This window comes from Bradysia coprophila, unplaced genomic scaffold (assembly GCF_014529535.1).
Source record: "Bradysia coprophila strain Holo2 unplaced genomic scaffold, BU_Bcop_v1 contig_350, whole genome shotgun sequence".
Classification (NCBI taxonomy): domain Eukaryota; kingdom Metazoa; phylum Arthropoda; class Insecta; order Diptera; family Sciaridae; genus Bradysia; species Bradysia coprophila.
In genome coordinates this window covers 895,022-911,875 of record NW_023503608.1, presented here as the reverse complement: position 1 = coordinate 911,875, position 16,854 = coordinate 895,022, and the positions used below count along the sequence as shown (strand labels likewise).

At 32.1% G+C, this 16,854-nt stretch overlaps 1 protein-coding gene across 2 annotated transcripts in view; it reads right to left on the bottom strand.

The window, feature by feature from the left end:
• Positions 1 to 9,639, bottom strand: part of LOC119079962 (inactive serine protease scarface-like) — a 48,699-nt gene extending 39,060 nt beyond the window's left edge. Inside the window, exon 1 of one of the 2 annotated variants that reach the window (XM_037188075.1) lies at positions 9,132 to 9,639. In XM_037188075.1, coding sequence (XP_037043970.1) covers positions 9,132 to 9,145 — 14 coding nt within the window. In that variant the 5' untranslated portion in view covers positions 9,146 to 9,639. Of the gene's footprint in view, positions 1 to 5,545; positions 5,798 to 9,131 lie in introns of those variants that run through there. The other variant, XM_037188076.1, reaches the window with a different exon arrangement.
• Between the last annotated feature and the right edge of the window lie 7,215 nt (positions 9,640 to 16,854).

Sequence of the window (16,854 nt, the reverse complement as noted above, 5' to 3'; positions counted from 1 at the left end):
CTCTTAAAACTTATTGACAAAGTACATAACGAGCAAGTTTTTGACAATATCACTTGGTTAAGCGATAGAGAGATGACACACTTGCGACCATGTATGTGCATTTTGGAGTCAGGTGGTGGAAAGTACACAAAACCAGTTTTTTTGGTTTCCTTTTTTTATTGTAATTGAAGTGGAACCAAAGATGTTTGGCATACCCATCATGGGATCGTACACAATTTTGTACAGTTACGAATGAATCAATTGTTGTTTTTCAAAAAATTCACGATTGTCGTTAGTAGTCCTTAGATTTCCATTAACACCCATTCTATTTTATCATCAAAAGGTATATCGATCGTCGTAACCACTTAATGCCGACAAAAAAAATATTTTCGAATGGAACCCATTTATTATGCGATGATAGATTTCCAATAATTTAAGCTTTTTAACTGTATAGATTACAATTCAAATTCATCCATAAACCTTTTGTGTAATATATGTGTGTACATAGCCGTGGTACGTATACCTTTTTAAATTACAGTCATCGAACGACAATTGAAAGCAGTATAGTTCATCAAATAAATTGAACAAAGCAAAAATTGTAATAGAATATTCCGAACAAAATCAATTTCACGTTTGTTCAATTGAAACAAGCCCATCAATCAAACGTGATAATTTAAAGATAATTGATCATTAATGTGTTGAAGTCAATATTCTCTGTTTTTTTTTTTCATTTCGTTTTTTTTTATCGCTTAAATGCGATAATAATATGCATGACTATAAAACATAAATTCAATATTGAACTGGGAACAACACACAACCGAGAGCTTTTTTTTTGTTGTTGAATAAACGAGATATACAAAATGAAAATTGTTCATATGCACATATCGTCGGGTGGAAAAAAATATATCGAAATAATTCCCAGCTCTTGTGCAAAAAAGATCGATTTTCATATATGTTTCGTATATAACCACCAATAAAATCTTCAGTTATACACTATTTTAACGCGTTAATCGTCTATACAACACATATAAGTATATTAATGATTGTTGCACTCCTCTGGGATATGGGCTTGAATAAAATTAATAGCCATAGCCTGACCGACTATATAATTATTTTTTGTCGCAATTTGACTTTTAGTCTTTTAGTTTTATTAATAAAATATTATATGAAGAAGAAATTACTTTCTTTTGGGTTAAATAAATTATGAAACATGTTTTTTTCTTCTCTTCTCTCGATTAGATAACAACCGAGCTCATTGGTTTTTCGGTTATTGGTTTGCCATTGGTCATATGTATGAATATATATATATAGCTCTCCGAATGTATACAATATGAATATGTGCTACGCAAAGGTGTTTTTAACCGCAAGAAATTTTATATTCATCGTTGATGCGGTGGTAAAATGGTAATGCATACCATGTTGATTTGTTATTTTTATTTTCTCGCCAGGCCGTGTTACGAAATTGTTAATGAATGTAGGTTTATTTTGGAAATTAAATTGATGGAAGCTTTAATCGATATTTTGTTTTGTTTATTTTTATTTATTTATTTATTTTTGTTTATTACACATTATTACACTATGCCGCGTCATTTTTTAGCAGTCGTTTTTGTGTCTATATGTCTTCAGTGTCTGGTCGTTTGATTTTGAGAAAATAATGTTATTTATACTGGAAAAAAGATTCCAATAAATTAATATATTAAAATAATCAACGACAACAACAACAACAACAGCCATATAATATATTCGATTATGTAGGATTATGCAATTTGAAACAAAGGAAGGTCGAATGCCAAATACAAATACTAGTAGAGAGCTGCTGCTTACCAGCGAGATTTTGTGTTTTTCATTTAAATGAAACGCTAAGCTAATTTTATTCATTTATCTGTTCAATAAATTAAAGAAAAGAATGGAAAATACCCGAATGTAGATTCATGTGTTGATTTATACATACTGTACGTTATGAGTGTGTACCTGTACTCTTATGAAAATTCTCCCGTTCATAGCGCATAGGATCGTTAATTCTGTTGGTTTTTTTAGTAATGGCTTTGTGTCTAGGTCTTCTTTCCTCTAATCTTAGAACAGAAATTTTATCGTTTTCAAGAGAGTTACGGGAAAACACGAGTCCGTGAAAATTTAATTTTGTAATTTAGAAATCTTACTAACATCCACTAGAGTGTTCAATATGCTTCTCTTATGCACATTTGACAAGTTAATTGCTTTGGAGAAGACAATCATACATGAGCATGAACATGTTATGTGCGTCATCATGACATTGTTCATTATCGTAAATCAATCGTCAGTTGAAGCATTTATTATGCTTCGGGTTATTATATGAGCAAAAAGTGCACCTATAATCACATGCTGAAAAAAAACCGATTAAAATGAAAAACGAACAGGACAGTGACAATGAAATTTAAATTGAATATTTAACAGTTACCGTCACATTTCGTCATACAGAAAATTTTTCTTTACAAAAATTATTTCAGTAAATTGTTTTGAGTGAAATGTTAATAATTTGAGAATTTGAATGACAAAAAAAAAATTGGTAAACCTCAAAATTGTGAAGGTTATTTCGCAGTGTAGTCATTGATTAAGAGGTAAAATCGTTTTCCTATTCAATGTTAACAAAATTGATTCATAAAAATTGTAAATTTTGCAACCCTCTCCGACCGCGAAATCGTAACCACTAACAGATCATTCTTACGAAATATTAAAAATATGCAAATGTGGGTGACGATTTCATCGAATAATTTGATACGCGGATTTTGCACACAAGAAACTGTCAAAAATTAAATCGGAAGACCTAGAGAAATTTTGGGTGACGAAGTTCATTGATAATTTTTTCATACCAATGCTATGCTGTCTAAATAAGGCCGCTGAATAAAGACATATATAATAGAAGTTGATTCATTGATAGATGCAGACAGCTATCTTCCTGATAGCAATCAATAGTTGTTTTTTATGTGTGTGTCATTCTTTGACTGGAAATTAATCAGTTTCTATTCGATTTCGAAGACAACTGAATTTCATCGAAAAAAGAACTGAGTTGTTGTGAAGATATAATTGTCTTATCACCTCTTAACCTTCTGACCTAGGTATTTTTTCAGCCCATCAATCACACTGCATAAATTGTACATTTATATTAATATTCGTTTAATCGTATATATCCGAATGATTAATAACAAATAACCATATCGTCATAATGGAACCCACATTGGTAATAATTTTTGCCAAGGTAAAACCACTGCAGTGTGTAGTCTGACTTTGGGTGAACAAACTTAATGCGTCATCGTTTAATTAATAGTAAAAAATTTTCTGATTAATTTCATTCATTGGGCAAAAAAAATGAATCAGTACGGTTCTGAAGCGCAGCCTACATTATTTATGTAAATGTGAGTTTTAGAAAAATTTACAATCATCAGCCGAGAGTTAAAAACACTCTGAGTTAATTAATTTCTTTTTTTATTTTCGTTTTGTTTTTGTCGCGATATCAACGTGAAATGCTTGTTATATGGATCATGGTATCGTGGAAGCTATATGTAAAAACCATTTCAAGTGGGTTGATTTTCGATTAATGTTTTTTTTTTGGTGCTTTGGTAAATCAACAACAAATTGAGGTAGCGGATTTTTTTATTCAGTTCTCTTTTAAATTATTGATTCGGTTACCAATTTCGCATAAACTTATCACTGCTACAACTGTTATACATTTCGGTACTGAAATCAATAACAGGTTGTGTGTATTTTTATGATGCAATTTTCGTTTGTACTTTTTTTTCCTCTGTCTCCCTGGCATGCTTTTAATTTATAATCGAGTTTTTAAGATTTCTCATTGTACCATACGCAGTTATTAAGCACATTTTTCTGTGAGTATGAATTTGGTCCGATGGAAGAAATTGTGGAAATTGTTTTTTTGAATTATAATTTAATGGGTTAAGAGAAAAATATTGTTTTAAAGTTAAGTGCATCATCAGAAAATACTTTTTTTTTAAGATGCGATAAGATTAAGTTTATAAAAAAAATAATTTTACGAAATAATCTCTCGGCTGAGACTAATTTTAATTTCAAAAAATTATCATTTTAGGAACTTAAAATAATTTTCCGTATTTTTAACTGTACAACGAAAAATATACGTAACACTGAAATGGATTTTTAATTGTTCGCTCGCACATATAATCACACAGCATCTTATTTTTTATTAAAAGAATATGTTATAATACCGACAACAGCCCGTACACATTTTGCATACATACATTAAAAGTCGTTAATTTTAATTGCATTTTATTGGTCGAGTAATTCAATTCAGAAAATAATATTCAGTAAAAGATTTGATGGTAGAATTGATGGTTTGTGCTTTTCCTTATTATAATATTGAACCGGTGTGTTTTGAAAAAATGTTAAATGCGAACGAAAGATGAAAGTGTAATATTTAAATAGATAAATAGATAAATCCAATCATCTATGTAAATAAATCTATAAACTTTTAGTTATTCATCGAATTCATTGCATCACAGGTCATCAGTTATTTTGAAAGTAAAACTTTTGAGAAATATTGGGTAGAGTTGATTAACCAAGCAATATGTGAAGTGAAATTTTGTAGAAATAAAATTCTTTGCGAAATCTCAATTTCCAATCTCTATAAAACAGGAACTATTTTTGGGATCCAATTTTTCTCAACATTTCAATATTTTTCCAAAACACTTTTCGGGAAAATAAGGAATATTTTGAGGAAAATGTAGGAAAAGTTGAAAAAAATTGGGAAAACAATTTTCCAACAGGCCAAAAGGATATTTTTGGAAACAACGTTCGATTCAAAGTTTTGACTTCCAAATTACTTACTTGAAAGCCCTCTAATCAAATGCATTTTCTTAATTATAAATTTTAGAAAATGTCTCTGAGTTTGTCAATCTTCTATGCATCATCGTTCAACTTAAAAACAATTCATTAAAACAAAAGACCGAAATGTTGAAAAGGAATTTTGAGTAGGATTCATTCCATCTAGCCAATAGGCATTACACAATCGGCGAACATTTCGTAACAGTTACAGATACATTCTTTTGCGAAATAGTCCAATTAGTAAGTGGGTATCATATTCACAAATTTAGGAATTACACCTCAGAATTGCTTCATAGATGAACTCATAATGGAAATATATTTTTTTTGTGTCAACTAAAACAAACGAAGAAAGCATTAAATTGAAAAGCTAAATGAATGAAGTTTGTCCAAACAATTTTTTTTAAACAAAAATTGAGCGATGATTGCATATAGACGCACGTTACATTAACTGAATTTGGATTTTTGTTGTAAATTGAGTTGGCGGTAGAATAATGACTGTGTCATTATTTGAATTTATCATCACTAAGTATTGCACCTTCGCACCAACATTTTTTTTTGTAAAAAAAATAATATTTTTTCTTCTTAACAAAAAGAATTGTTACTTAAGATGTAACTCATTTTCGAGTCGTATGAATGGCACATAATTTTGTTTCAACAATAAATAATTTGAATCACTGGAATCCTTTCGTCTGATCTCTCACATTGCTTAAATTTTAGATTAAAAAAATCTTACTTTTTGTTGGGAATATCCAAAAATTCAATAGGTTCAATAAAAAAAATCCAAAAGCTCGTTGCTTTTCACTTAAAGTCCTCTTTTATAATTTCAAATTTGTCGATTACAAAACGCACGAGTCACTCCGACACACAAAATTTTTTTCACTAATTTGCAAAAAAAGGATTCGCGCACTCAAAGTACTACAACAAAATGTTCAGAAAAAAATTCTTAAAGAAACGTTTGCTTCGAATGATCGTCTAACTATGAGAGCGGCTCATAAACACAACCTTTTATATAGGCGATCAGTGGAATAGCATCGCTCTGTAAATTCACGTACGAAAATTGTTGTATATTTGTGCAATGTTTGGGTGTATATAGCGGTGATCAGTGCGATTCAATGATGTATGTATAACAAAATTTGCAGAATTTCCAACTGGTAAATATTTTTTTTTTGTTGGATTCTGCGGTCTTTACAAGGTATTTCGATGGTAAACATACATCACAGACTCTTGGATCATACGCGGTTACCAATTCATTTTTTGTTTCGTCCGTCTCTTTCTCAATTGCGAATCATAGAATTATTACGCGTGCCTTACGTGTTTTTCGTTGGTAGATAGGAAAAAAAGAGTTCTTTACCGATCGATTAGTTTTATTCGCAGTATATACACGATACGTTCACAGATGATATAATAATGACGGTTTTATGAATATAGAAAACAAATATTGGAAAATCACGTTCTTTAGACATTCCGGATGTAGAATATTTTATGATTTATTCCAAATTAATCGATATATTCAGAAAAAATATTTTTGTTTTTCTCATTTTTATTAAATTTAATGATCGTGTTTTTTCTTCTACTCTCATCCGTTCATATGGACTGGAAAATTCTCGTTGATTCTCTTAAAATGTGTAATCAAATTAATTAAATATTATTTTATTGAAATTTAAGTTGTTTTTGTTGGACTGTAAACTTTTGCGTTATTGATGAGTTGTAACTTCAAGCCTGACGATGATGGTTTGTAAGTAAACCAATAAACTTTTAAATAAGAAACAGTTTAATTGGCCTTGTTCAGCACTAAACACATGAGGCTAATTGAAAAGTAATAATGAGGAAGAACATGAGGAGGTATATTGACTATTATTGATGATATAATTTTGATTTCACTCATATGATGAGTAGTCAAAAAAATTGTAGTTCCTAGGGATGAGTCAATAAAGTGATTATTTCCGAAGCTTGTCTCTATTTAGATCCATCATTAAGATCTTTTATATTTTTATTTCGTAGACTGTACTCTATGTTATCACTAAAATGATCATGAATCTGACATAAAAATGTCAATCGATTTTACATTGTTGTCTTTAAAATATCTAACTATTTTCATTAATAGTAATAGTATTAGTAATTTTCCTAGAGGCGAGTTCTGGAATCGAATTCGCTAAAAAAAGCCTTTTGCATAAGTTATAAATCAAGTTTTTCCTAAACGATGCGACGTCGGAAATAAACGACAAAGTCAATTACTCAAAAACGTGATGTAGAGTGAACTTTATCTCACGGAGGTATAACTTTGCCTTATATCTTTGATTAAAATACCTTACTTGGCAATTGGAAAAATGATGAAAACAGTACCTCTTGTATAAAAATTTACGCCGCCGAGCTTCTTGCGTGCTTACCTCAAGCCGGCGAAGCTTTACCTCACGCTCTTGAGTAAAATACCTTACTTGTCAATAGGACAAAGGAATGAAATAGTATTTCTTGTGTAAAATTTACCGATCCGAGGCGACGTCAATCTTCTTGTGTGTTTACCGACCTCGACTCCGCCTCGGTATGTTTGTACTTTCCATCATTCATACCAAAAGTGCCGAAGAACCAGATGCCTGAATGAATAGTCTTTTATGAAACATTAAAAATCAGTTCAATAGATTTGTTGCTGATGCCCGAAGAGTGGTCATAGTAAAACGAGTTTAGTGCGGTTTTATTTGTTATACCGAAAAGCGTTATGCAAATAACTTGTCGAATCACAAAATTTCTTATTCTTCAAAAATACCAAAAATATCACGTTTTCAATATAAAATTCAAATTTTCTGATTCGATAAGTTATTTACACATGGATTTGTGAGAACGATGAATGCTAAACTTTAGCGAGGCTCAAAGAAAAATCTACTTAAAGAGTGTAAATTTCATGCGGCCCAGTACGATCTAAATATGCATCAAATATAGTCTGGTCTGACCATTAGGTAATTATTCTGTGAGTAAAAATTAAATGCAAAGCAAACAATTGAAATCGATCTAGGCATATCTAACCGGACAAAGTATCTACTGCTGGTCTTTTTTTTTCTGTGAAGACACTCAATAATATCCGTCATTTACACGCGCTACGAAACGATTTATCTTTCTGAAGAACAACAACATGTTGAAATGTTACAGGCGTTTCTTATTGTTAATTCACCTGTTTCGATCTAAACAATTGCTGTTGAAATGCTGTTTAAAATGTCATTATCAAATTGCTAGTAATCCATCAAACAATTTTAGCGAACCACCCAAATCAATAACGATAAATCCTAGTAAATAAATAATCAAATGACTTTAATTAGTGAATCAAAATTATTGGCACGAAAAAAATCCTAAACAAATTGTGCTAGCATTGTATTCTATTTTTTAGAGTCATTCAAATGATTAGCATCATTGAAGAATTCACATCTTTGAAATTAACTTGGAGAAGAGAAAAAAAATAATTTTGCGTCATTCAGCTTGATCAACAGTACAATCCTATATATAGTCGCTTTCAAATGCCATCGATACACAGCATTTTAATCCAAATTGAAAACAATAAAGATCTATCGCAAGACAATGCAATAGTACGTACAAAAACGAAGTTTTTATGATGTATTGTGTTCGGTTTTTCATTATCGATTTTGTACTCATCACAAGAGACGAATGCAATCGTTTGTCTACACGCATTTTCCCAATTGTTTCCATTTCAATTCAATTATTTATTTTATTTATCAACAAAAATGCATTTGTCTCTTATGCCTTTTAATTCCCATACAGTTTGTAACCTTTTGGAAATGGCAAGCGTATCGACCTGTAACCAATCATTGTTACTTCTTTTGTAACTCTGTTTTGTAAGTGTATGTCCGATACACTTAAATGATAATGATGATGATAAAGCTCTTACTTTACTGGCTTTAGCAGACATTTTGCTAAATATACCAATACAATCCAGGTTCAATTGCTTAGGTTTGACGTCGTTGTCGATAACAAATTACAAGCCGTTTCGTGGATGTAAATGATGTAAATTATCGACCAAAGACTTTAGATGACTCGGACTGCTCAGGCTATAGTGAAATAATCGCATTTTCAAAGGGCGCGAAGGTATATCTAAAAGGTTAGGTTGTTGGGTGGTATCAGTGGTTCCGGGTTTTAATGTCAGGCTGATCGTGAAGTGCTTTAAATTTTAGCTTCACAGATTACTAACGGATCGAATTTCTTATGAAATGGTATTGCATTACAAAGGTAAGTGGTAAGTCTATTCAAGCCGGTAGCGGTAAGCTACTTAAAATAGCAAAGTATTATAAAATATTGTCTTTACGGTCTTTACGTACCCTTCTTTTGACATGAACGTGGTCCCGCAGATTCCATGTTTAGATTGGTGATGTTTTCGATCTTTTTAAAATTGTTTTCCGACCTCTGTCCACAGATAATTAACCTCTCATCTTGTCTGTTTAACTTGTCAAGTGTCTTGTTTTCAACAAGGTTTTTAATGTCATATTATGTTATTATGTTATGTTATTTTATAAGCCATTTTTTAAATCACATTTCTTTTCACATGAACTAAGCACTGGGGTAACACTCACTAATCACCATAGAGGTAGACTACTCACAAGTAAATAGCTAATCACAAGAAGAAGATGCACTGGATGTTATTCACATTTATCATCGAGTTTGATTGGGTAAATTCAAATTAATTATGACCGGATTGTCATTGGATGCAATAAGTTTACTTTTGTCTGCCTTCTCCAAGACTTTTTCCACGATTTCAACTCCGATTTTGATTTTCTACTGTTCGCATCACAACATGTCAATACAAAAAAAATTTAACTGAAAGGTGCCAAAGAGGATAAAGATGAGAGCGTAGTTTCTAAGGCTTTGTGAGATGTGAGCCGTTGGGCGCTAAACTAAATGTTTTGAATTGGGTTTTCAAAGTTGCGAAAAATGTACAACATGAACACGAAAGATTTGATGTTTTTAGTTTCCATCAAATACAAAAAATGACTTTTTATCTTTCAGCATTGTCTGATCTATGTTAACGACAGGTTACAACGTGCTTTCATAATAATATGTTAAAACGAGCTAAGTCAGACACAATATAAGCGTGGATTGTGTACATGTATGTACCAACACAAGGCATGTGAAATTTTATTTATACGGACCTACTTGACGGCACCGCTGGACTAAAGCGTACAAAAACGCGGCCTAGTATTGAACAAATCTAACAATCTATAAGCGGTACGGTGGTGTGCTGAACAGAAGTATTGGATTCAATTAATATAAAAAGCGATATGATCGTCGCGTCGTCTTATGCTGTGTAGTGTATGGTACCTTTACTTTACAGCTGCAAAATAGAGTACTCTTTTTCATTCTGGTCAACGCACTTTAAACATGAGGGGTTCCCTAAATAGGGTACTGAAACTTAACAGTGATCCACATATCTTTAAAACACTGTAAAAAAAACTATTTCATATAAAATAGTACTCTCGTACTCGACAGCTGCCAAGTAGGGAATGCATTACCGGTATTAATGCCGGTACTTATACCGGAAATATCCAATACCGAATACCGGTTTTGACCAAAAAATACCGGTATTAATACCTGAAAATTCATCATAGTTTTTAAAGAGAAAATGTACACAAATTTTTTAATAAATTAAAGGAATTCATACTCAAAATTACTCTTGTATGTTGTATATTCTAAGTACATCGCGTTTTATTCAGTTTACTGTTTAGTTTACGGTACTTAAAACTTAAAAATCTAATGTTTTAGCATTTTAACTTAAACTGTTGTTAGAGAATTTGGAATCACACGTGACACGACTACAATCGCTAAACCGAACTGGTGTGCATACGTTATTTTGCACCAGCTGGTCCCATTTGGAATTGTATGTGACCAGCTGGTGCAAAATAACGTATGCACACCAGATCGGTTTAGCGATTGTATGTTGGAAAAATTTTCACGTGTTTCAAATTTTCGTGTTAGGGAGATACGCCAGACGTATTTCCTTAGCAGAGCTTTACCTTATCTTGCCTAGACAGACAGTCACAATGTCCAAAAAATAAATGATTTCTAAAGTGAAACAGTGATGTTTCATCCTTAGATTAACTAACGCAGCGAGAAATATTTCCCTTTCGCGATATTTTCATACAAAAGTGATTGATATATTCCAAACAAGTTAATAGCGCACGGAAAATCCTGATATGCGTGTGAGAGCTATAAGTGGACTTAGCACCCCCATTTTCTGGCATATAGCTGTGTAATGTATATTGCGAAGACTACAGTTAAAATAGCTGTGTAATTTATATTATAGCTGGGAGCCACATTTCAAATCTATCACGAGAAATAAAAATTTTTCCCAAACTTTCATGAATTTTGCGGTCACCCATCTAAGTACTAACCGCGCCGATTGATGCTTAACCTGAGAATCCGACTATCACATATGCTGCTGATGTGCTAATTTTGCTTGTGCTTTTACATGTTCTTATGTCGAAGCGTTGCTACGGCAATATAAATCCTGCAGCTATATTATGTGGCCCACGGCCTCATTCAAGTCTGTAGTTTTTATATTTTACTTTTGTGAGTTGCACTGCAAGGATTGTTCTAGGTTCTGAAAGAAAGTGCATTGAAACGAGTTTGATTTTTACTATTTGGCTAATTAATTAATTCGTTTACTAATGCAGTGAAATTTCGGATATTCTAATTCGTCTGTGTTTCTACGGAATCTGACAATATTGAAAAGGTGTTACTATAACCTGATCATCAAGCTTCATTACAATCAGCCAAGATATTTTAGAACAGTTTTTGTTTGTATATTAACATTGAGTCCGACCAGCACGAATCATGACTTGAATACAAGGTCCCATACATTTTCTGATATGCAGCACACAGCTTTATTTTTCATACGTCAAATATGCGTTACACAGCTATGATATAGAATACACAGCCACAATATGCAGATCCTAGCTATAAAATGTGTCCACGTTGCATAATGTAGGTCTGTAATCCATAATATAGTTGTGTAACTCATATTGCATGTAAATAACCAACAATAACAGAATATGCGTTTAGTAGCTGTATTTTTATAAGTCTTGCAGCTATATTATAAAAACTACAGCTATATTATAAGTTACACAGCCTTTATCGAAATTCGCGGATTTTCCGTGCGGGATTTATTCTTTGTACACTCAACCAATCGAATCATAGTAATGTAATAGTTTTCCAGCCATAAATGTGGAGCGTAAGGGAAGAACAAAACAAATCTCTGCTCAAATCTGTTCATTGTTTTTTTTTTCGAATATTTTATCTGTTTTGAGCTCGAATTTATAATGTATTTCAGATTCATGCGAACACAAAAATGAGTTTGAATTTACGGAAAATAGGACTGAAACCAAAAGGATGGCGTTCAAACCTTATATTTTCCTTACCAAAATATTGAGTGAATTGAGCTTCATTTTAGGGATGCTATTCTTTGCATGACATCAATGACTTTTGTTTGCTGCTTAATCCATTGATTTGTCAATCTGTCTCTGCGAAACGGGGGTTGCACAGATACCTTCTCTAAGAGGGCAGCACACTTTGTTTTTTTGAATAAAGATTTTTCTTCCTCTAATTCTGATTTCACTCCAGTCTAATTTCTTGAAAACACTCTCCAGAGTTGCTGTGAATAACTTCGGTGAGATGGTGTAACCTTGTCTTACACCTCGTCTGAGCTTGAATTTGGCAGTGTTCTCGTGTAGTTTTATGCAGGACGTAGCGTGTTCGTATATATATCGAATTGAAGTAGAGTACCTTGAGTCCACTCTACATTCGTCTAATGAGTCCAATATTGACCATGTTTCCACTGAATCGACAGCTTTCTCAAAGTCTATGAACATTAAGACTATGCCAATCTTGTATTCGTTGCATTGTTGGTTGTTTCATGTACATTCAATTAACCTTTACTATATACACGGATAAGCCTAATTATTCACTTCAATTAAGTTTTAGTGATACGTGCCCATAGACGTAATTAATATTTGTCTGCTGGTAGGAATATTTTGTTAATCCGTTTTATCGTTCTACAAATCTTCAATGAAAGTAAATAGATAGGTATGGCCAAACGTTCAAATTTGTTCTAGCCGGAGCACATACGGATTTGCATGGTGCCACCTCAAACGAACTCATTTCTAGTGCAAATTTCCACTAGAAATGAGTTCGTTTGAGGTGGCGCCATGCAAATCCGTATGTGCTCCGACTTGTATGCACTGACCATACCTACTTATCTACTTTCATTGCAAATCTTGACTTTAACACCACTTTAAAATACCGAAAATACCGGTATAGGAGCTCAAAATACCAAATACCGGTATTGAACAAAACGGTCCGGTATTGCATTCTCTACTGCCAAGACTATGATTACTTTTGCTTGAAGTTCATTGTTCTGGTTCATGCTATTCGCTACACTTTTTACAGTGTATGTTTCGTCAATGAAAAATTACACTGTAACTTTCTAGAGTGGAAATAATTTTTGAGTGACGTTATCCTACTAAAAATAAAAACGCGAACATTCGGTTCGTTATGCGGTTTGTATCTCATAATGAGAAATTTTGATGAAGAATGTCCATTGTCCATGGCCATAGAAAGAATTTCATTTCAGTTTCAATTTTAAAGATTCGATCCGGTCAATTTTATGAATTTTAAAATGGACTCGAACAGAAATACATTGGGATCATTCTGTTTCCTCAATCGATTGTTGACTTTTAAGACATCGCGACAACAGTCTATAAAAAATATTGGCTCGATGAAGTCGTCAAATTTATTTCTGTGCGGACATTCCGTTTTATTATTTTTATTTTCTATTAGCTCACAACAAAGTCACCCACAAAAGTACATAGATCCAGCGGCGATAGAAAGTTTCAGACCATTGTCATGCTATAAGAATACCAAACAATTCAAAACATTAGCACCTCAGCAAAAGGTTGATAATTTTGATCAACGAGCCATTTTCGTTAAGAGAGTTTAAACACACAATCAAATACGACACGAGATCCTATAAATGCAAATTTCACTTGCCTTATGTAACACAAATATTAAATTAAATAATTGTTACAGATTAAATTTTTACTCTTACAAGCAATCATCGGTCACACCGCATCGGTGGGTAATGCTTTTAACCCGTACGGGCATATAATACATATACGAAAGTTTCGACGATAAGATAATTTGCAAAGTCATTCTTATTATTGATTACTTTTTAAACGTTTCGTTCGCATTTTGATCATTTTAATAAGCTTGCGTACAAAGTTTAAGTTCAAATTTGGGTTAATTGTATAATTTCTTTGATAATTTTTAATTTTCATTATAAATGTTGATTTATATGAGTAAGCACTAAACACACACACACACCGATTATAGGAATCAAATCGGATTGACGTTAATAAAAAAAAGGTTAAATTATCGCTTCGCTATGTGGCGCTGCTTTGTTTACGAAATTCTAAGACATTTACGATCTATACGAAAAACAGTTCATTGTTCGCCCCGAGGAAGGTATAGATATTTATGTCCATTTAATGCTGACCAATACAATTTGATTCAGTTCGTCGAAATAAGCTTTCTGTGTTGCAAATCAATTAATTGATAAAACTTTGTTTATAATATTCCATTGCGTAATTCCTAATAAATAATGCCGATCGTTTGTATCATTTCAATTTAAAAACAAAACGCTGTTGATATAACCAAACACGCAACACGTCTTCCATCTACGCACCTATAATATAGGATGACCAATTACTAATAAACTTGAACTTTTAAAATGGCAATGGCAAATTATAAATTAATGATTCGGGGGATGAAATAACATATTGTTGTACAAGGTTGTGTATGTGCTGCAGCTATTAATACGGAAATAATTCGAATTTACGAATTTGCGAAGCAAATATTAACTTTAAAAAAATTGTCTGTCTGTAACGATCACATGTAAGAGTTAAGAATCTTCTTTCAATAATTGTTTTTCTCGATCGTAGTGCTTTTAGATATTGTAGCCATTTATTGTCGACAACGACGATGAAATAAGAGAGAAACTCTTATGCTCTTCTTACCTCGAACTGTTTGCCTTTCTTTTGGAGATCTATTTTAAAACAACATTGATAGTACCACTTCTTCGGTTCACATTTTATTGAGTGCTGACATTTTTTTAAAGTTAGGATGCAGAACGTTTGGCTTTTTATTGATCCCATTTCTGTTTCAATGAATGAATCACAAGTTGACACAAATTATAAATTAGACGCAGAACCCACATTAATATAATTAACATTACCTTCCTCAAAAGATATCATACATCTATGTAAGTTTCTAAATTTAGTTTGAGCCAAAGTACTTAATTCTACCTTACAGTTAGCCATCTGTTATCGACAACGGTGACAAAGAAAACGAAGTTCTTTGTATACTATCCGATTATATAGCAAAATTGATATGAAAACAAATGAACTAAATGCATTAAGTAATACTTCAACAAACGAAGTAGTAGATGTCACGATACAATAGATCATTGTCAATGTTGTTTGAGATGTCAAATGTGCTGTCATTTTCACAAAGCTAACCACAATGTTACAAAAGTCAGCTGTCATTGTTTGAGGTTAGCTTTGTGAAATTGATAACTCATTTGACACTATTTTGAGAGAAGAGACCGTTATTTGACACTGATCTATTGCTGTCTCTAAATATTTGTTCGACATAACCCTCAACAGAAAGACAAAGTGCTACTACAGCAATGCCTCTATGCCCTTGCCTTACATTACGTTGGCTGAAACAACAACAATAATCCAATTGATTGCTTAATCCTGAGGAATTTTACTGATGACATAATGGATCGAAATCGATGCTCTTTATATCATTATAATATCGGACAAAAACGTATTATTGCTTAATTTACATCCGTGTCCATCATAAAACATAAAAAAGATGGACATCAAGTACAGGCCGAACGAAACCGCACATTACGATTATACAATGTCGTCAGCAATCAAAAATCATTTAATTTGAATCAGCACATAATAATTTAATGATTTTTAAATACAAAAATTCGTTAAAGCTAAAAAAACCGAGAATCATTTCATTGTAAATAACATATACGTATGTGCTGTGGCTGGCTCGTACAATAGGCATAAACATAATTCCCACAATTCAATAACAAAGCCATGTCTCATCGGCGTCATCATTAACATTATAAAGCTGAACACACCACACTGTGCAAATCTTTGGCGAATTATATTATTAATAATCAATTTTACTAAAATGTATCTTTCGATTTTCAAGGATTTAATAATTATTGCAAGAATGTTTTTTAATGTCTTCCATTTTGGCATACGAACATTTTTAATGCACACACAGTCATATACATATATTGGTAGACTTTATGTGTACTTAAGGTATTATATCAACGAAAAACGACGAAATTATTTTATGATTTTTACCAAAAAGTGACCTTCTTATATGCTATGAATGATGCTATCAAAAATTCGCGTTTGTTTGTTTGTCGTCTATATAGACAGGTTTAATGAACTTTAATATAGGTCTTCTGATCTATCATTGGGGATTTTTTTCTGCTTTGGTTTGGTGATTGATTCAAGACTCAATCAAACTTATTTATTGATCAATTCTATTTACGGATGCATCATAATTTGTCATAGTCGGAAGAGATTCTATTCGCATTACTCAAAAATTGTGTTTTTTTTATTTGAAGCAGTGTTCTTATTACAACTAGCCAATTTATTCATAAATTTGATGACTTAAAATATGATGGCTGAACGAATTTTCTTTGAATTAATTTATGTTTAAACAATTAATTATTGTTTTTATGAAATGGTCATCAATTTCAATGGAGCTTCGCTTATTCGTTTATTTGATGAATTGATCATTTTTAGCAATTTTTAAGTATATTTATGATGAACAGATGTCGTTCGACGATGTCCTTGATCAATTATTTACGTTAAAGGATGTTGTGAATGCGAATTGATTTTGAAAGAATGAATCATTTCAGAATTGCATTTGTGAGATTGGCCTCATAATATGTAATCC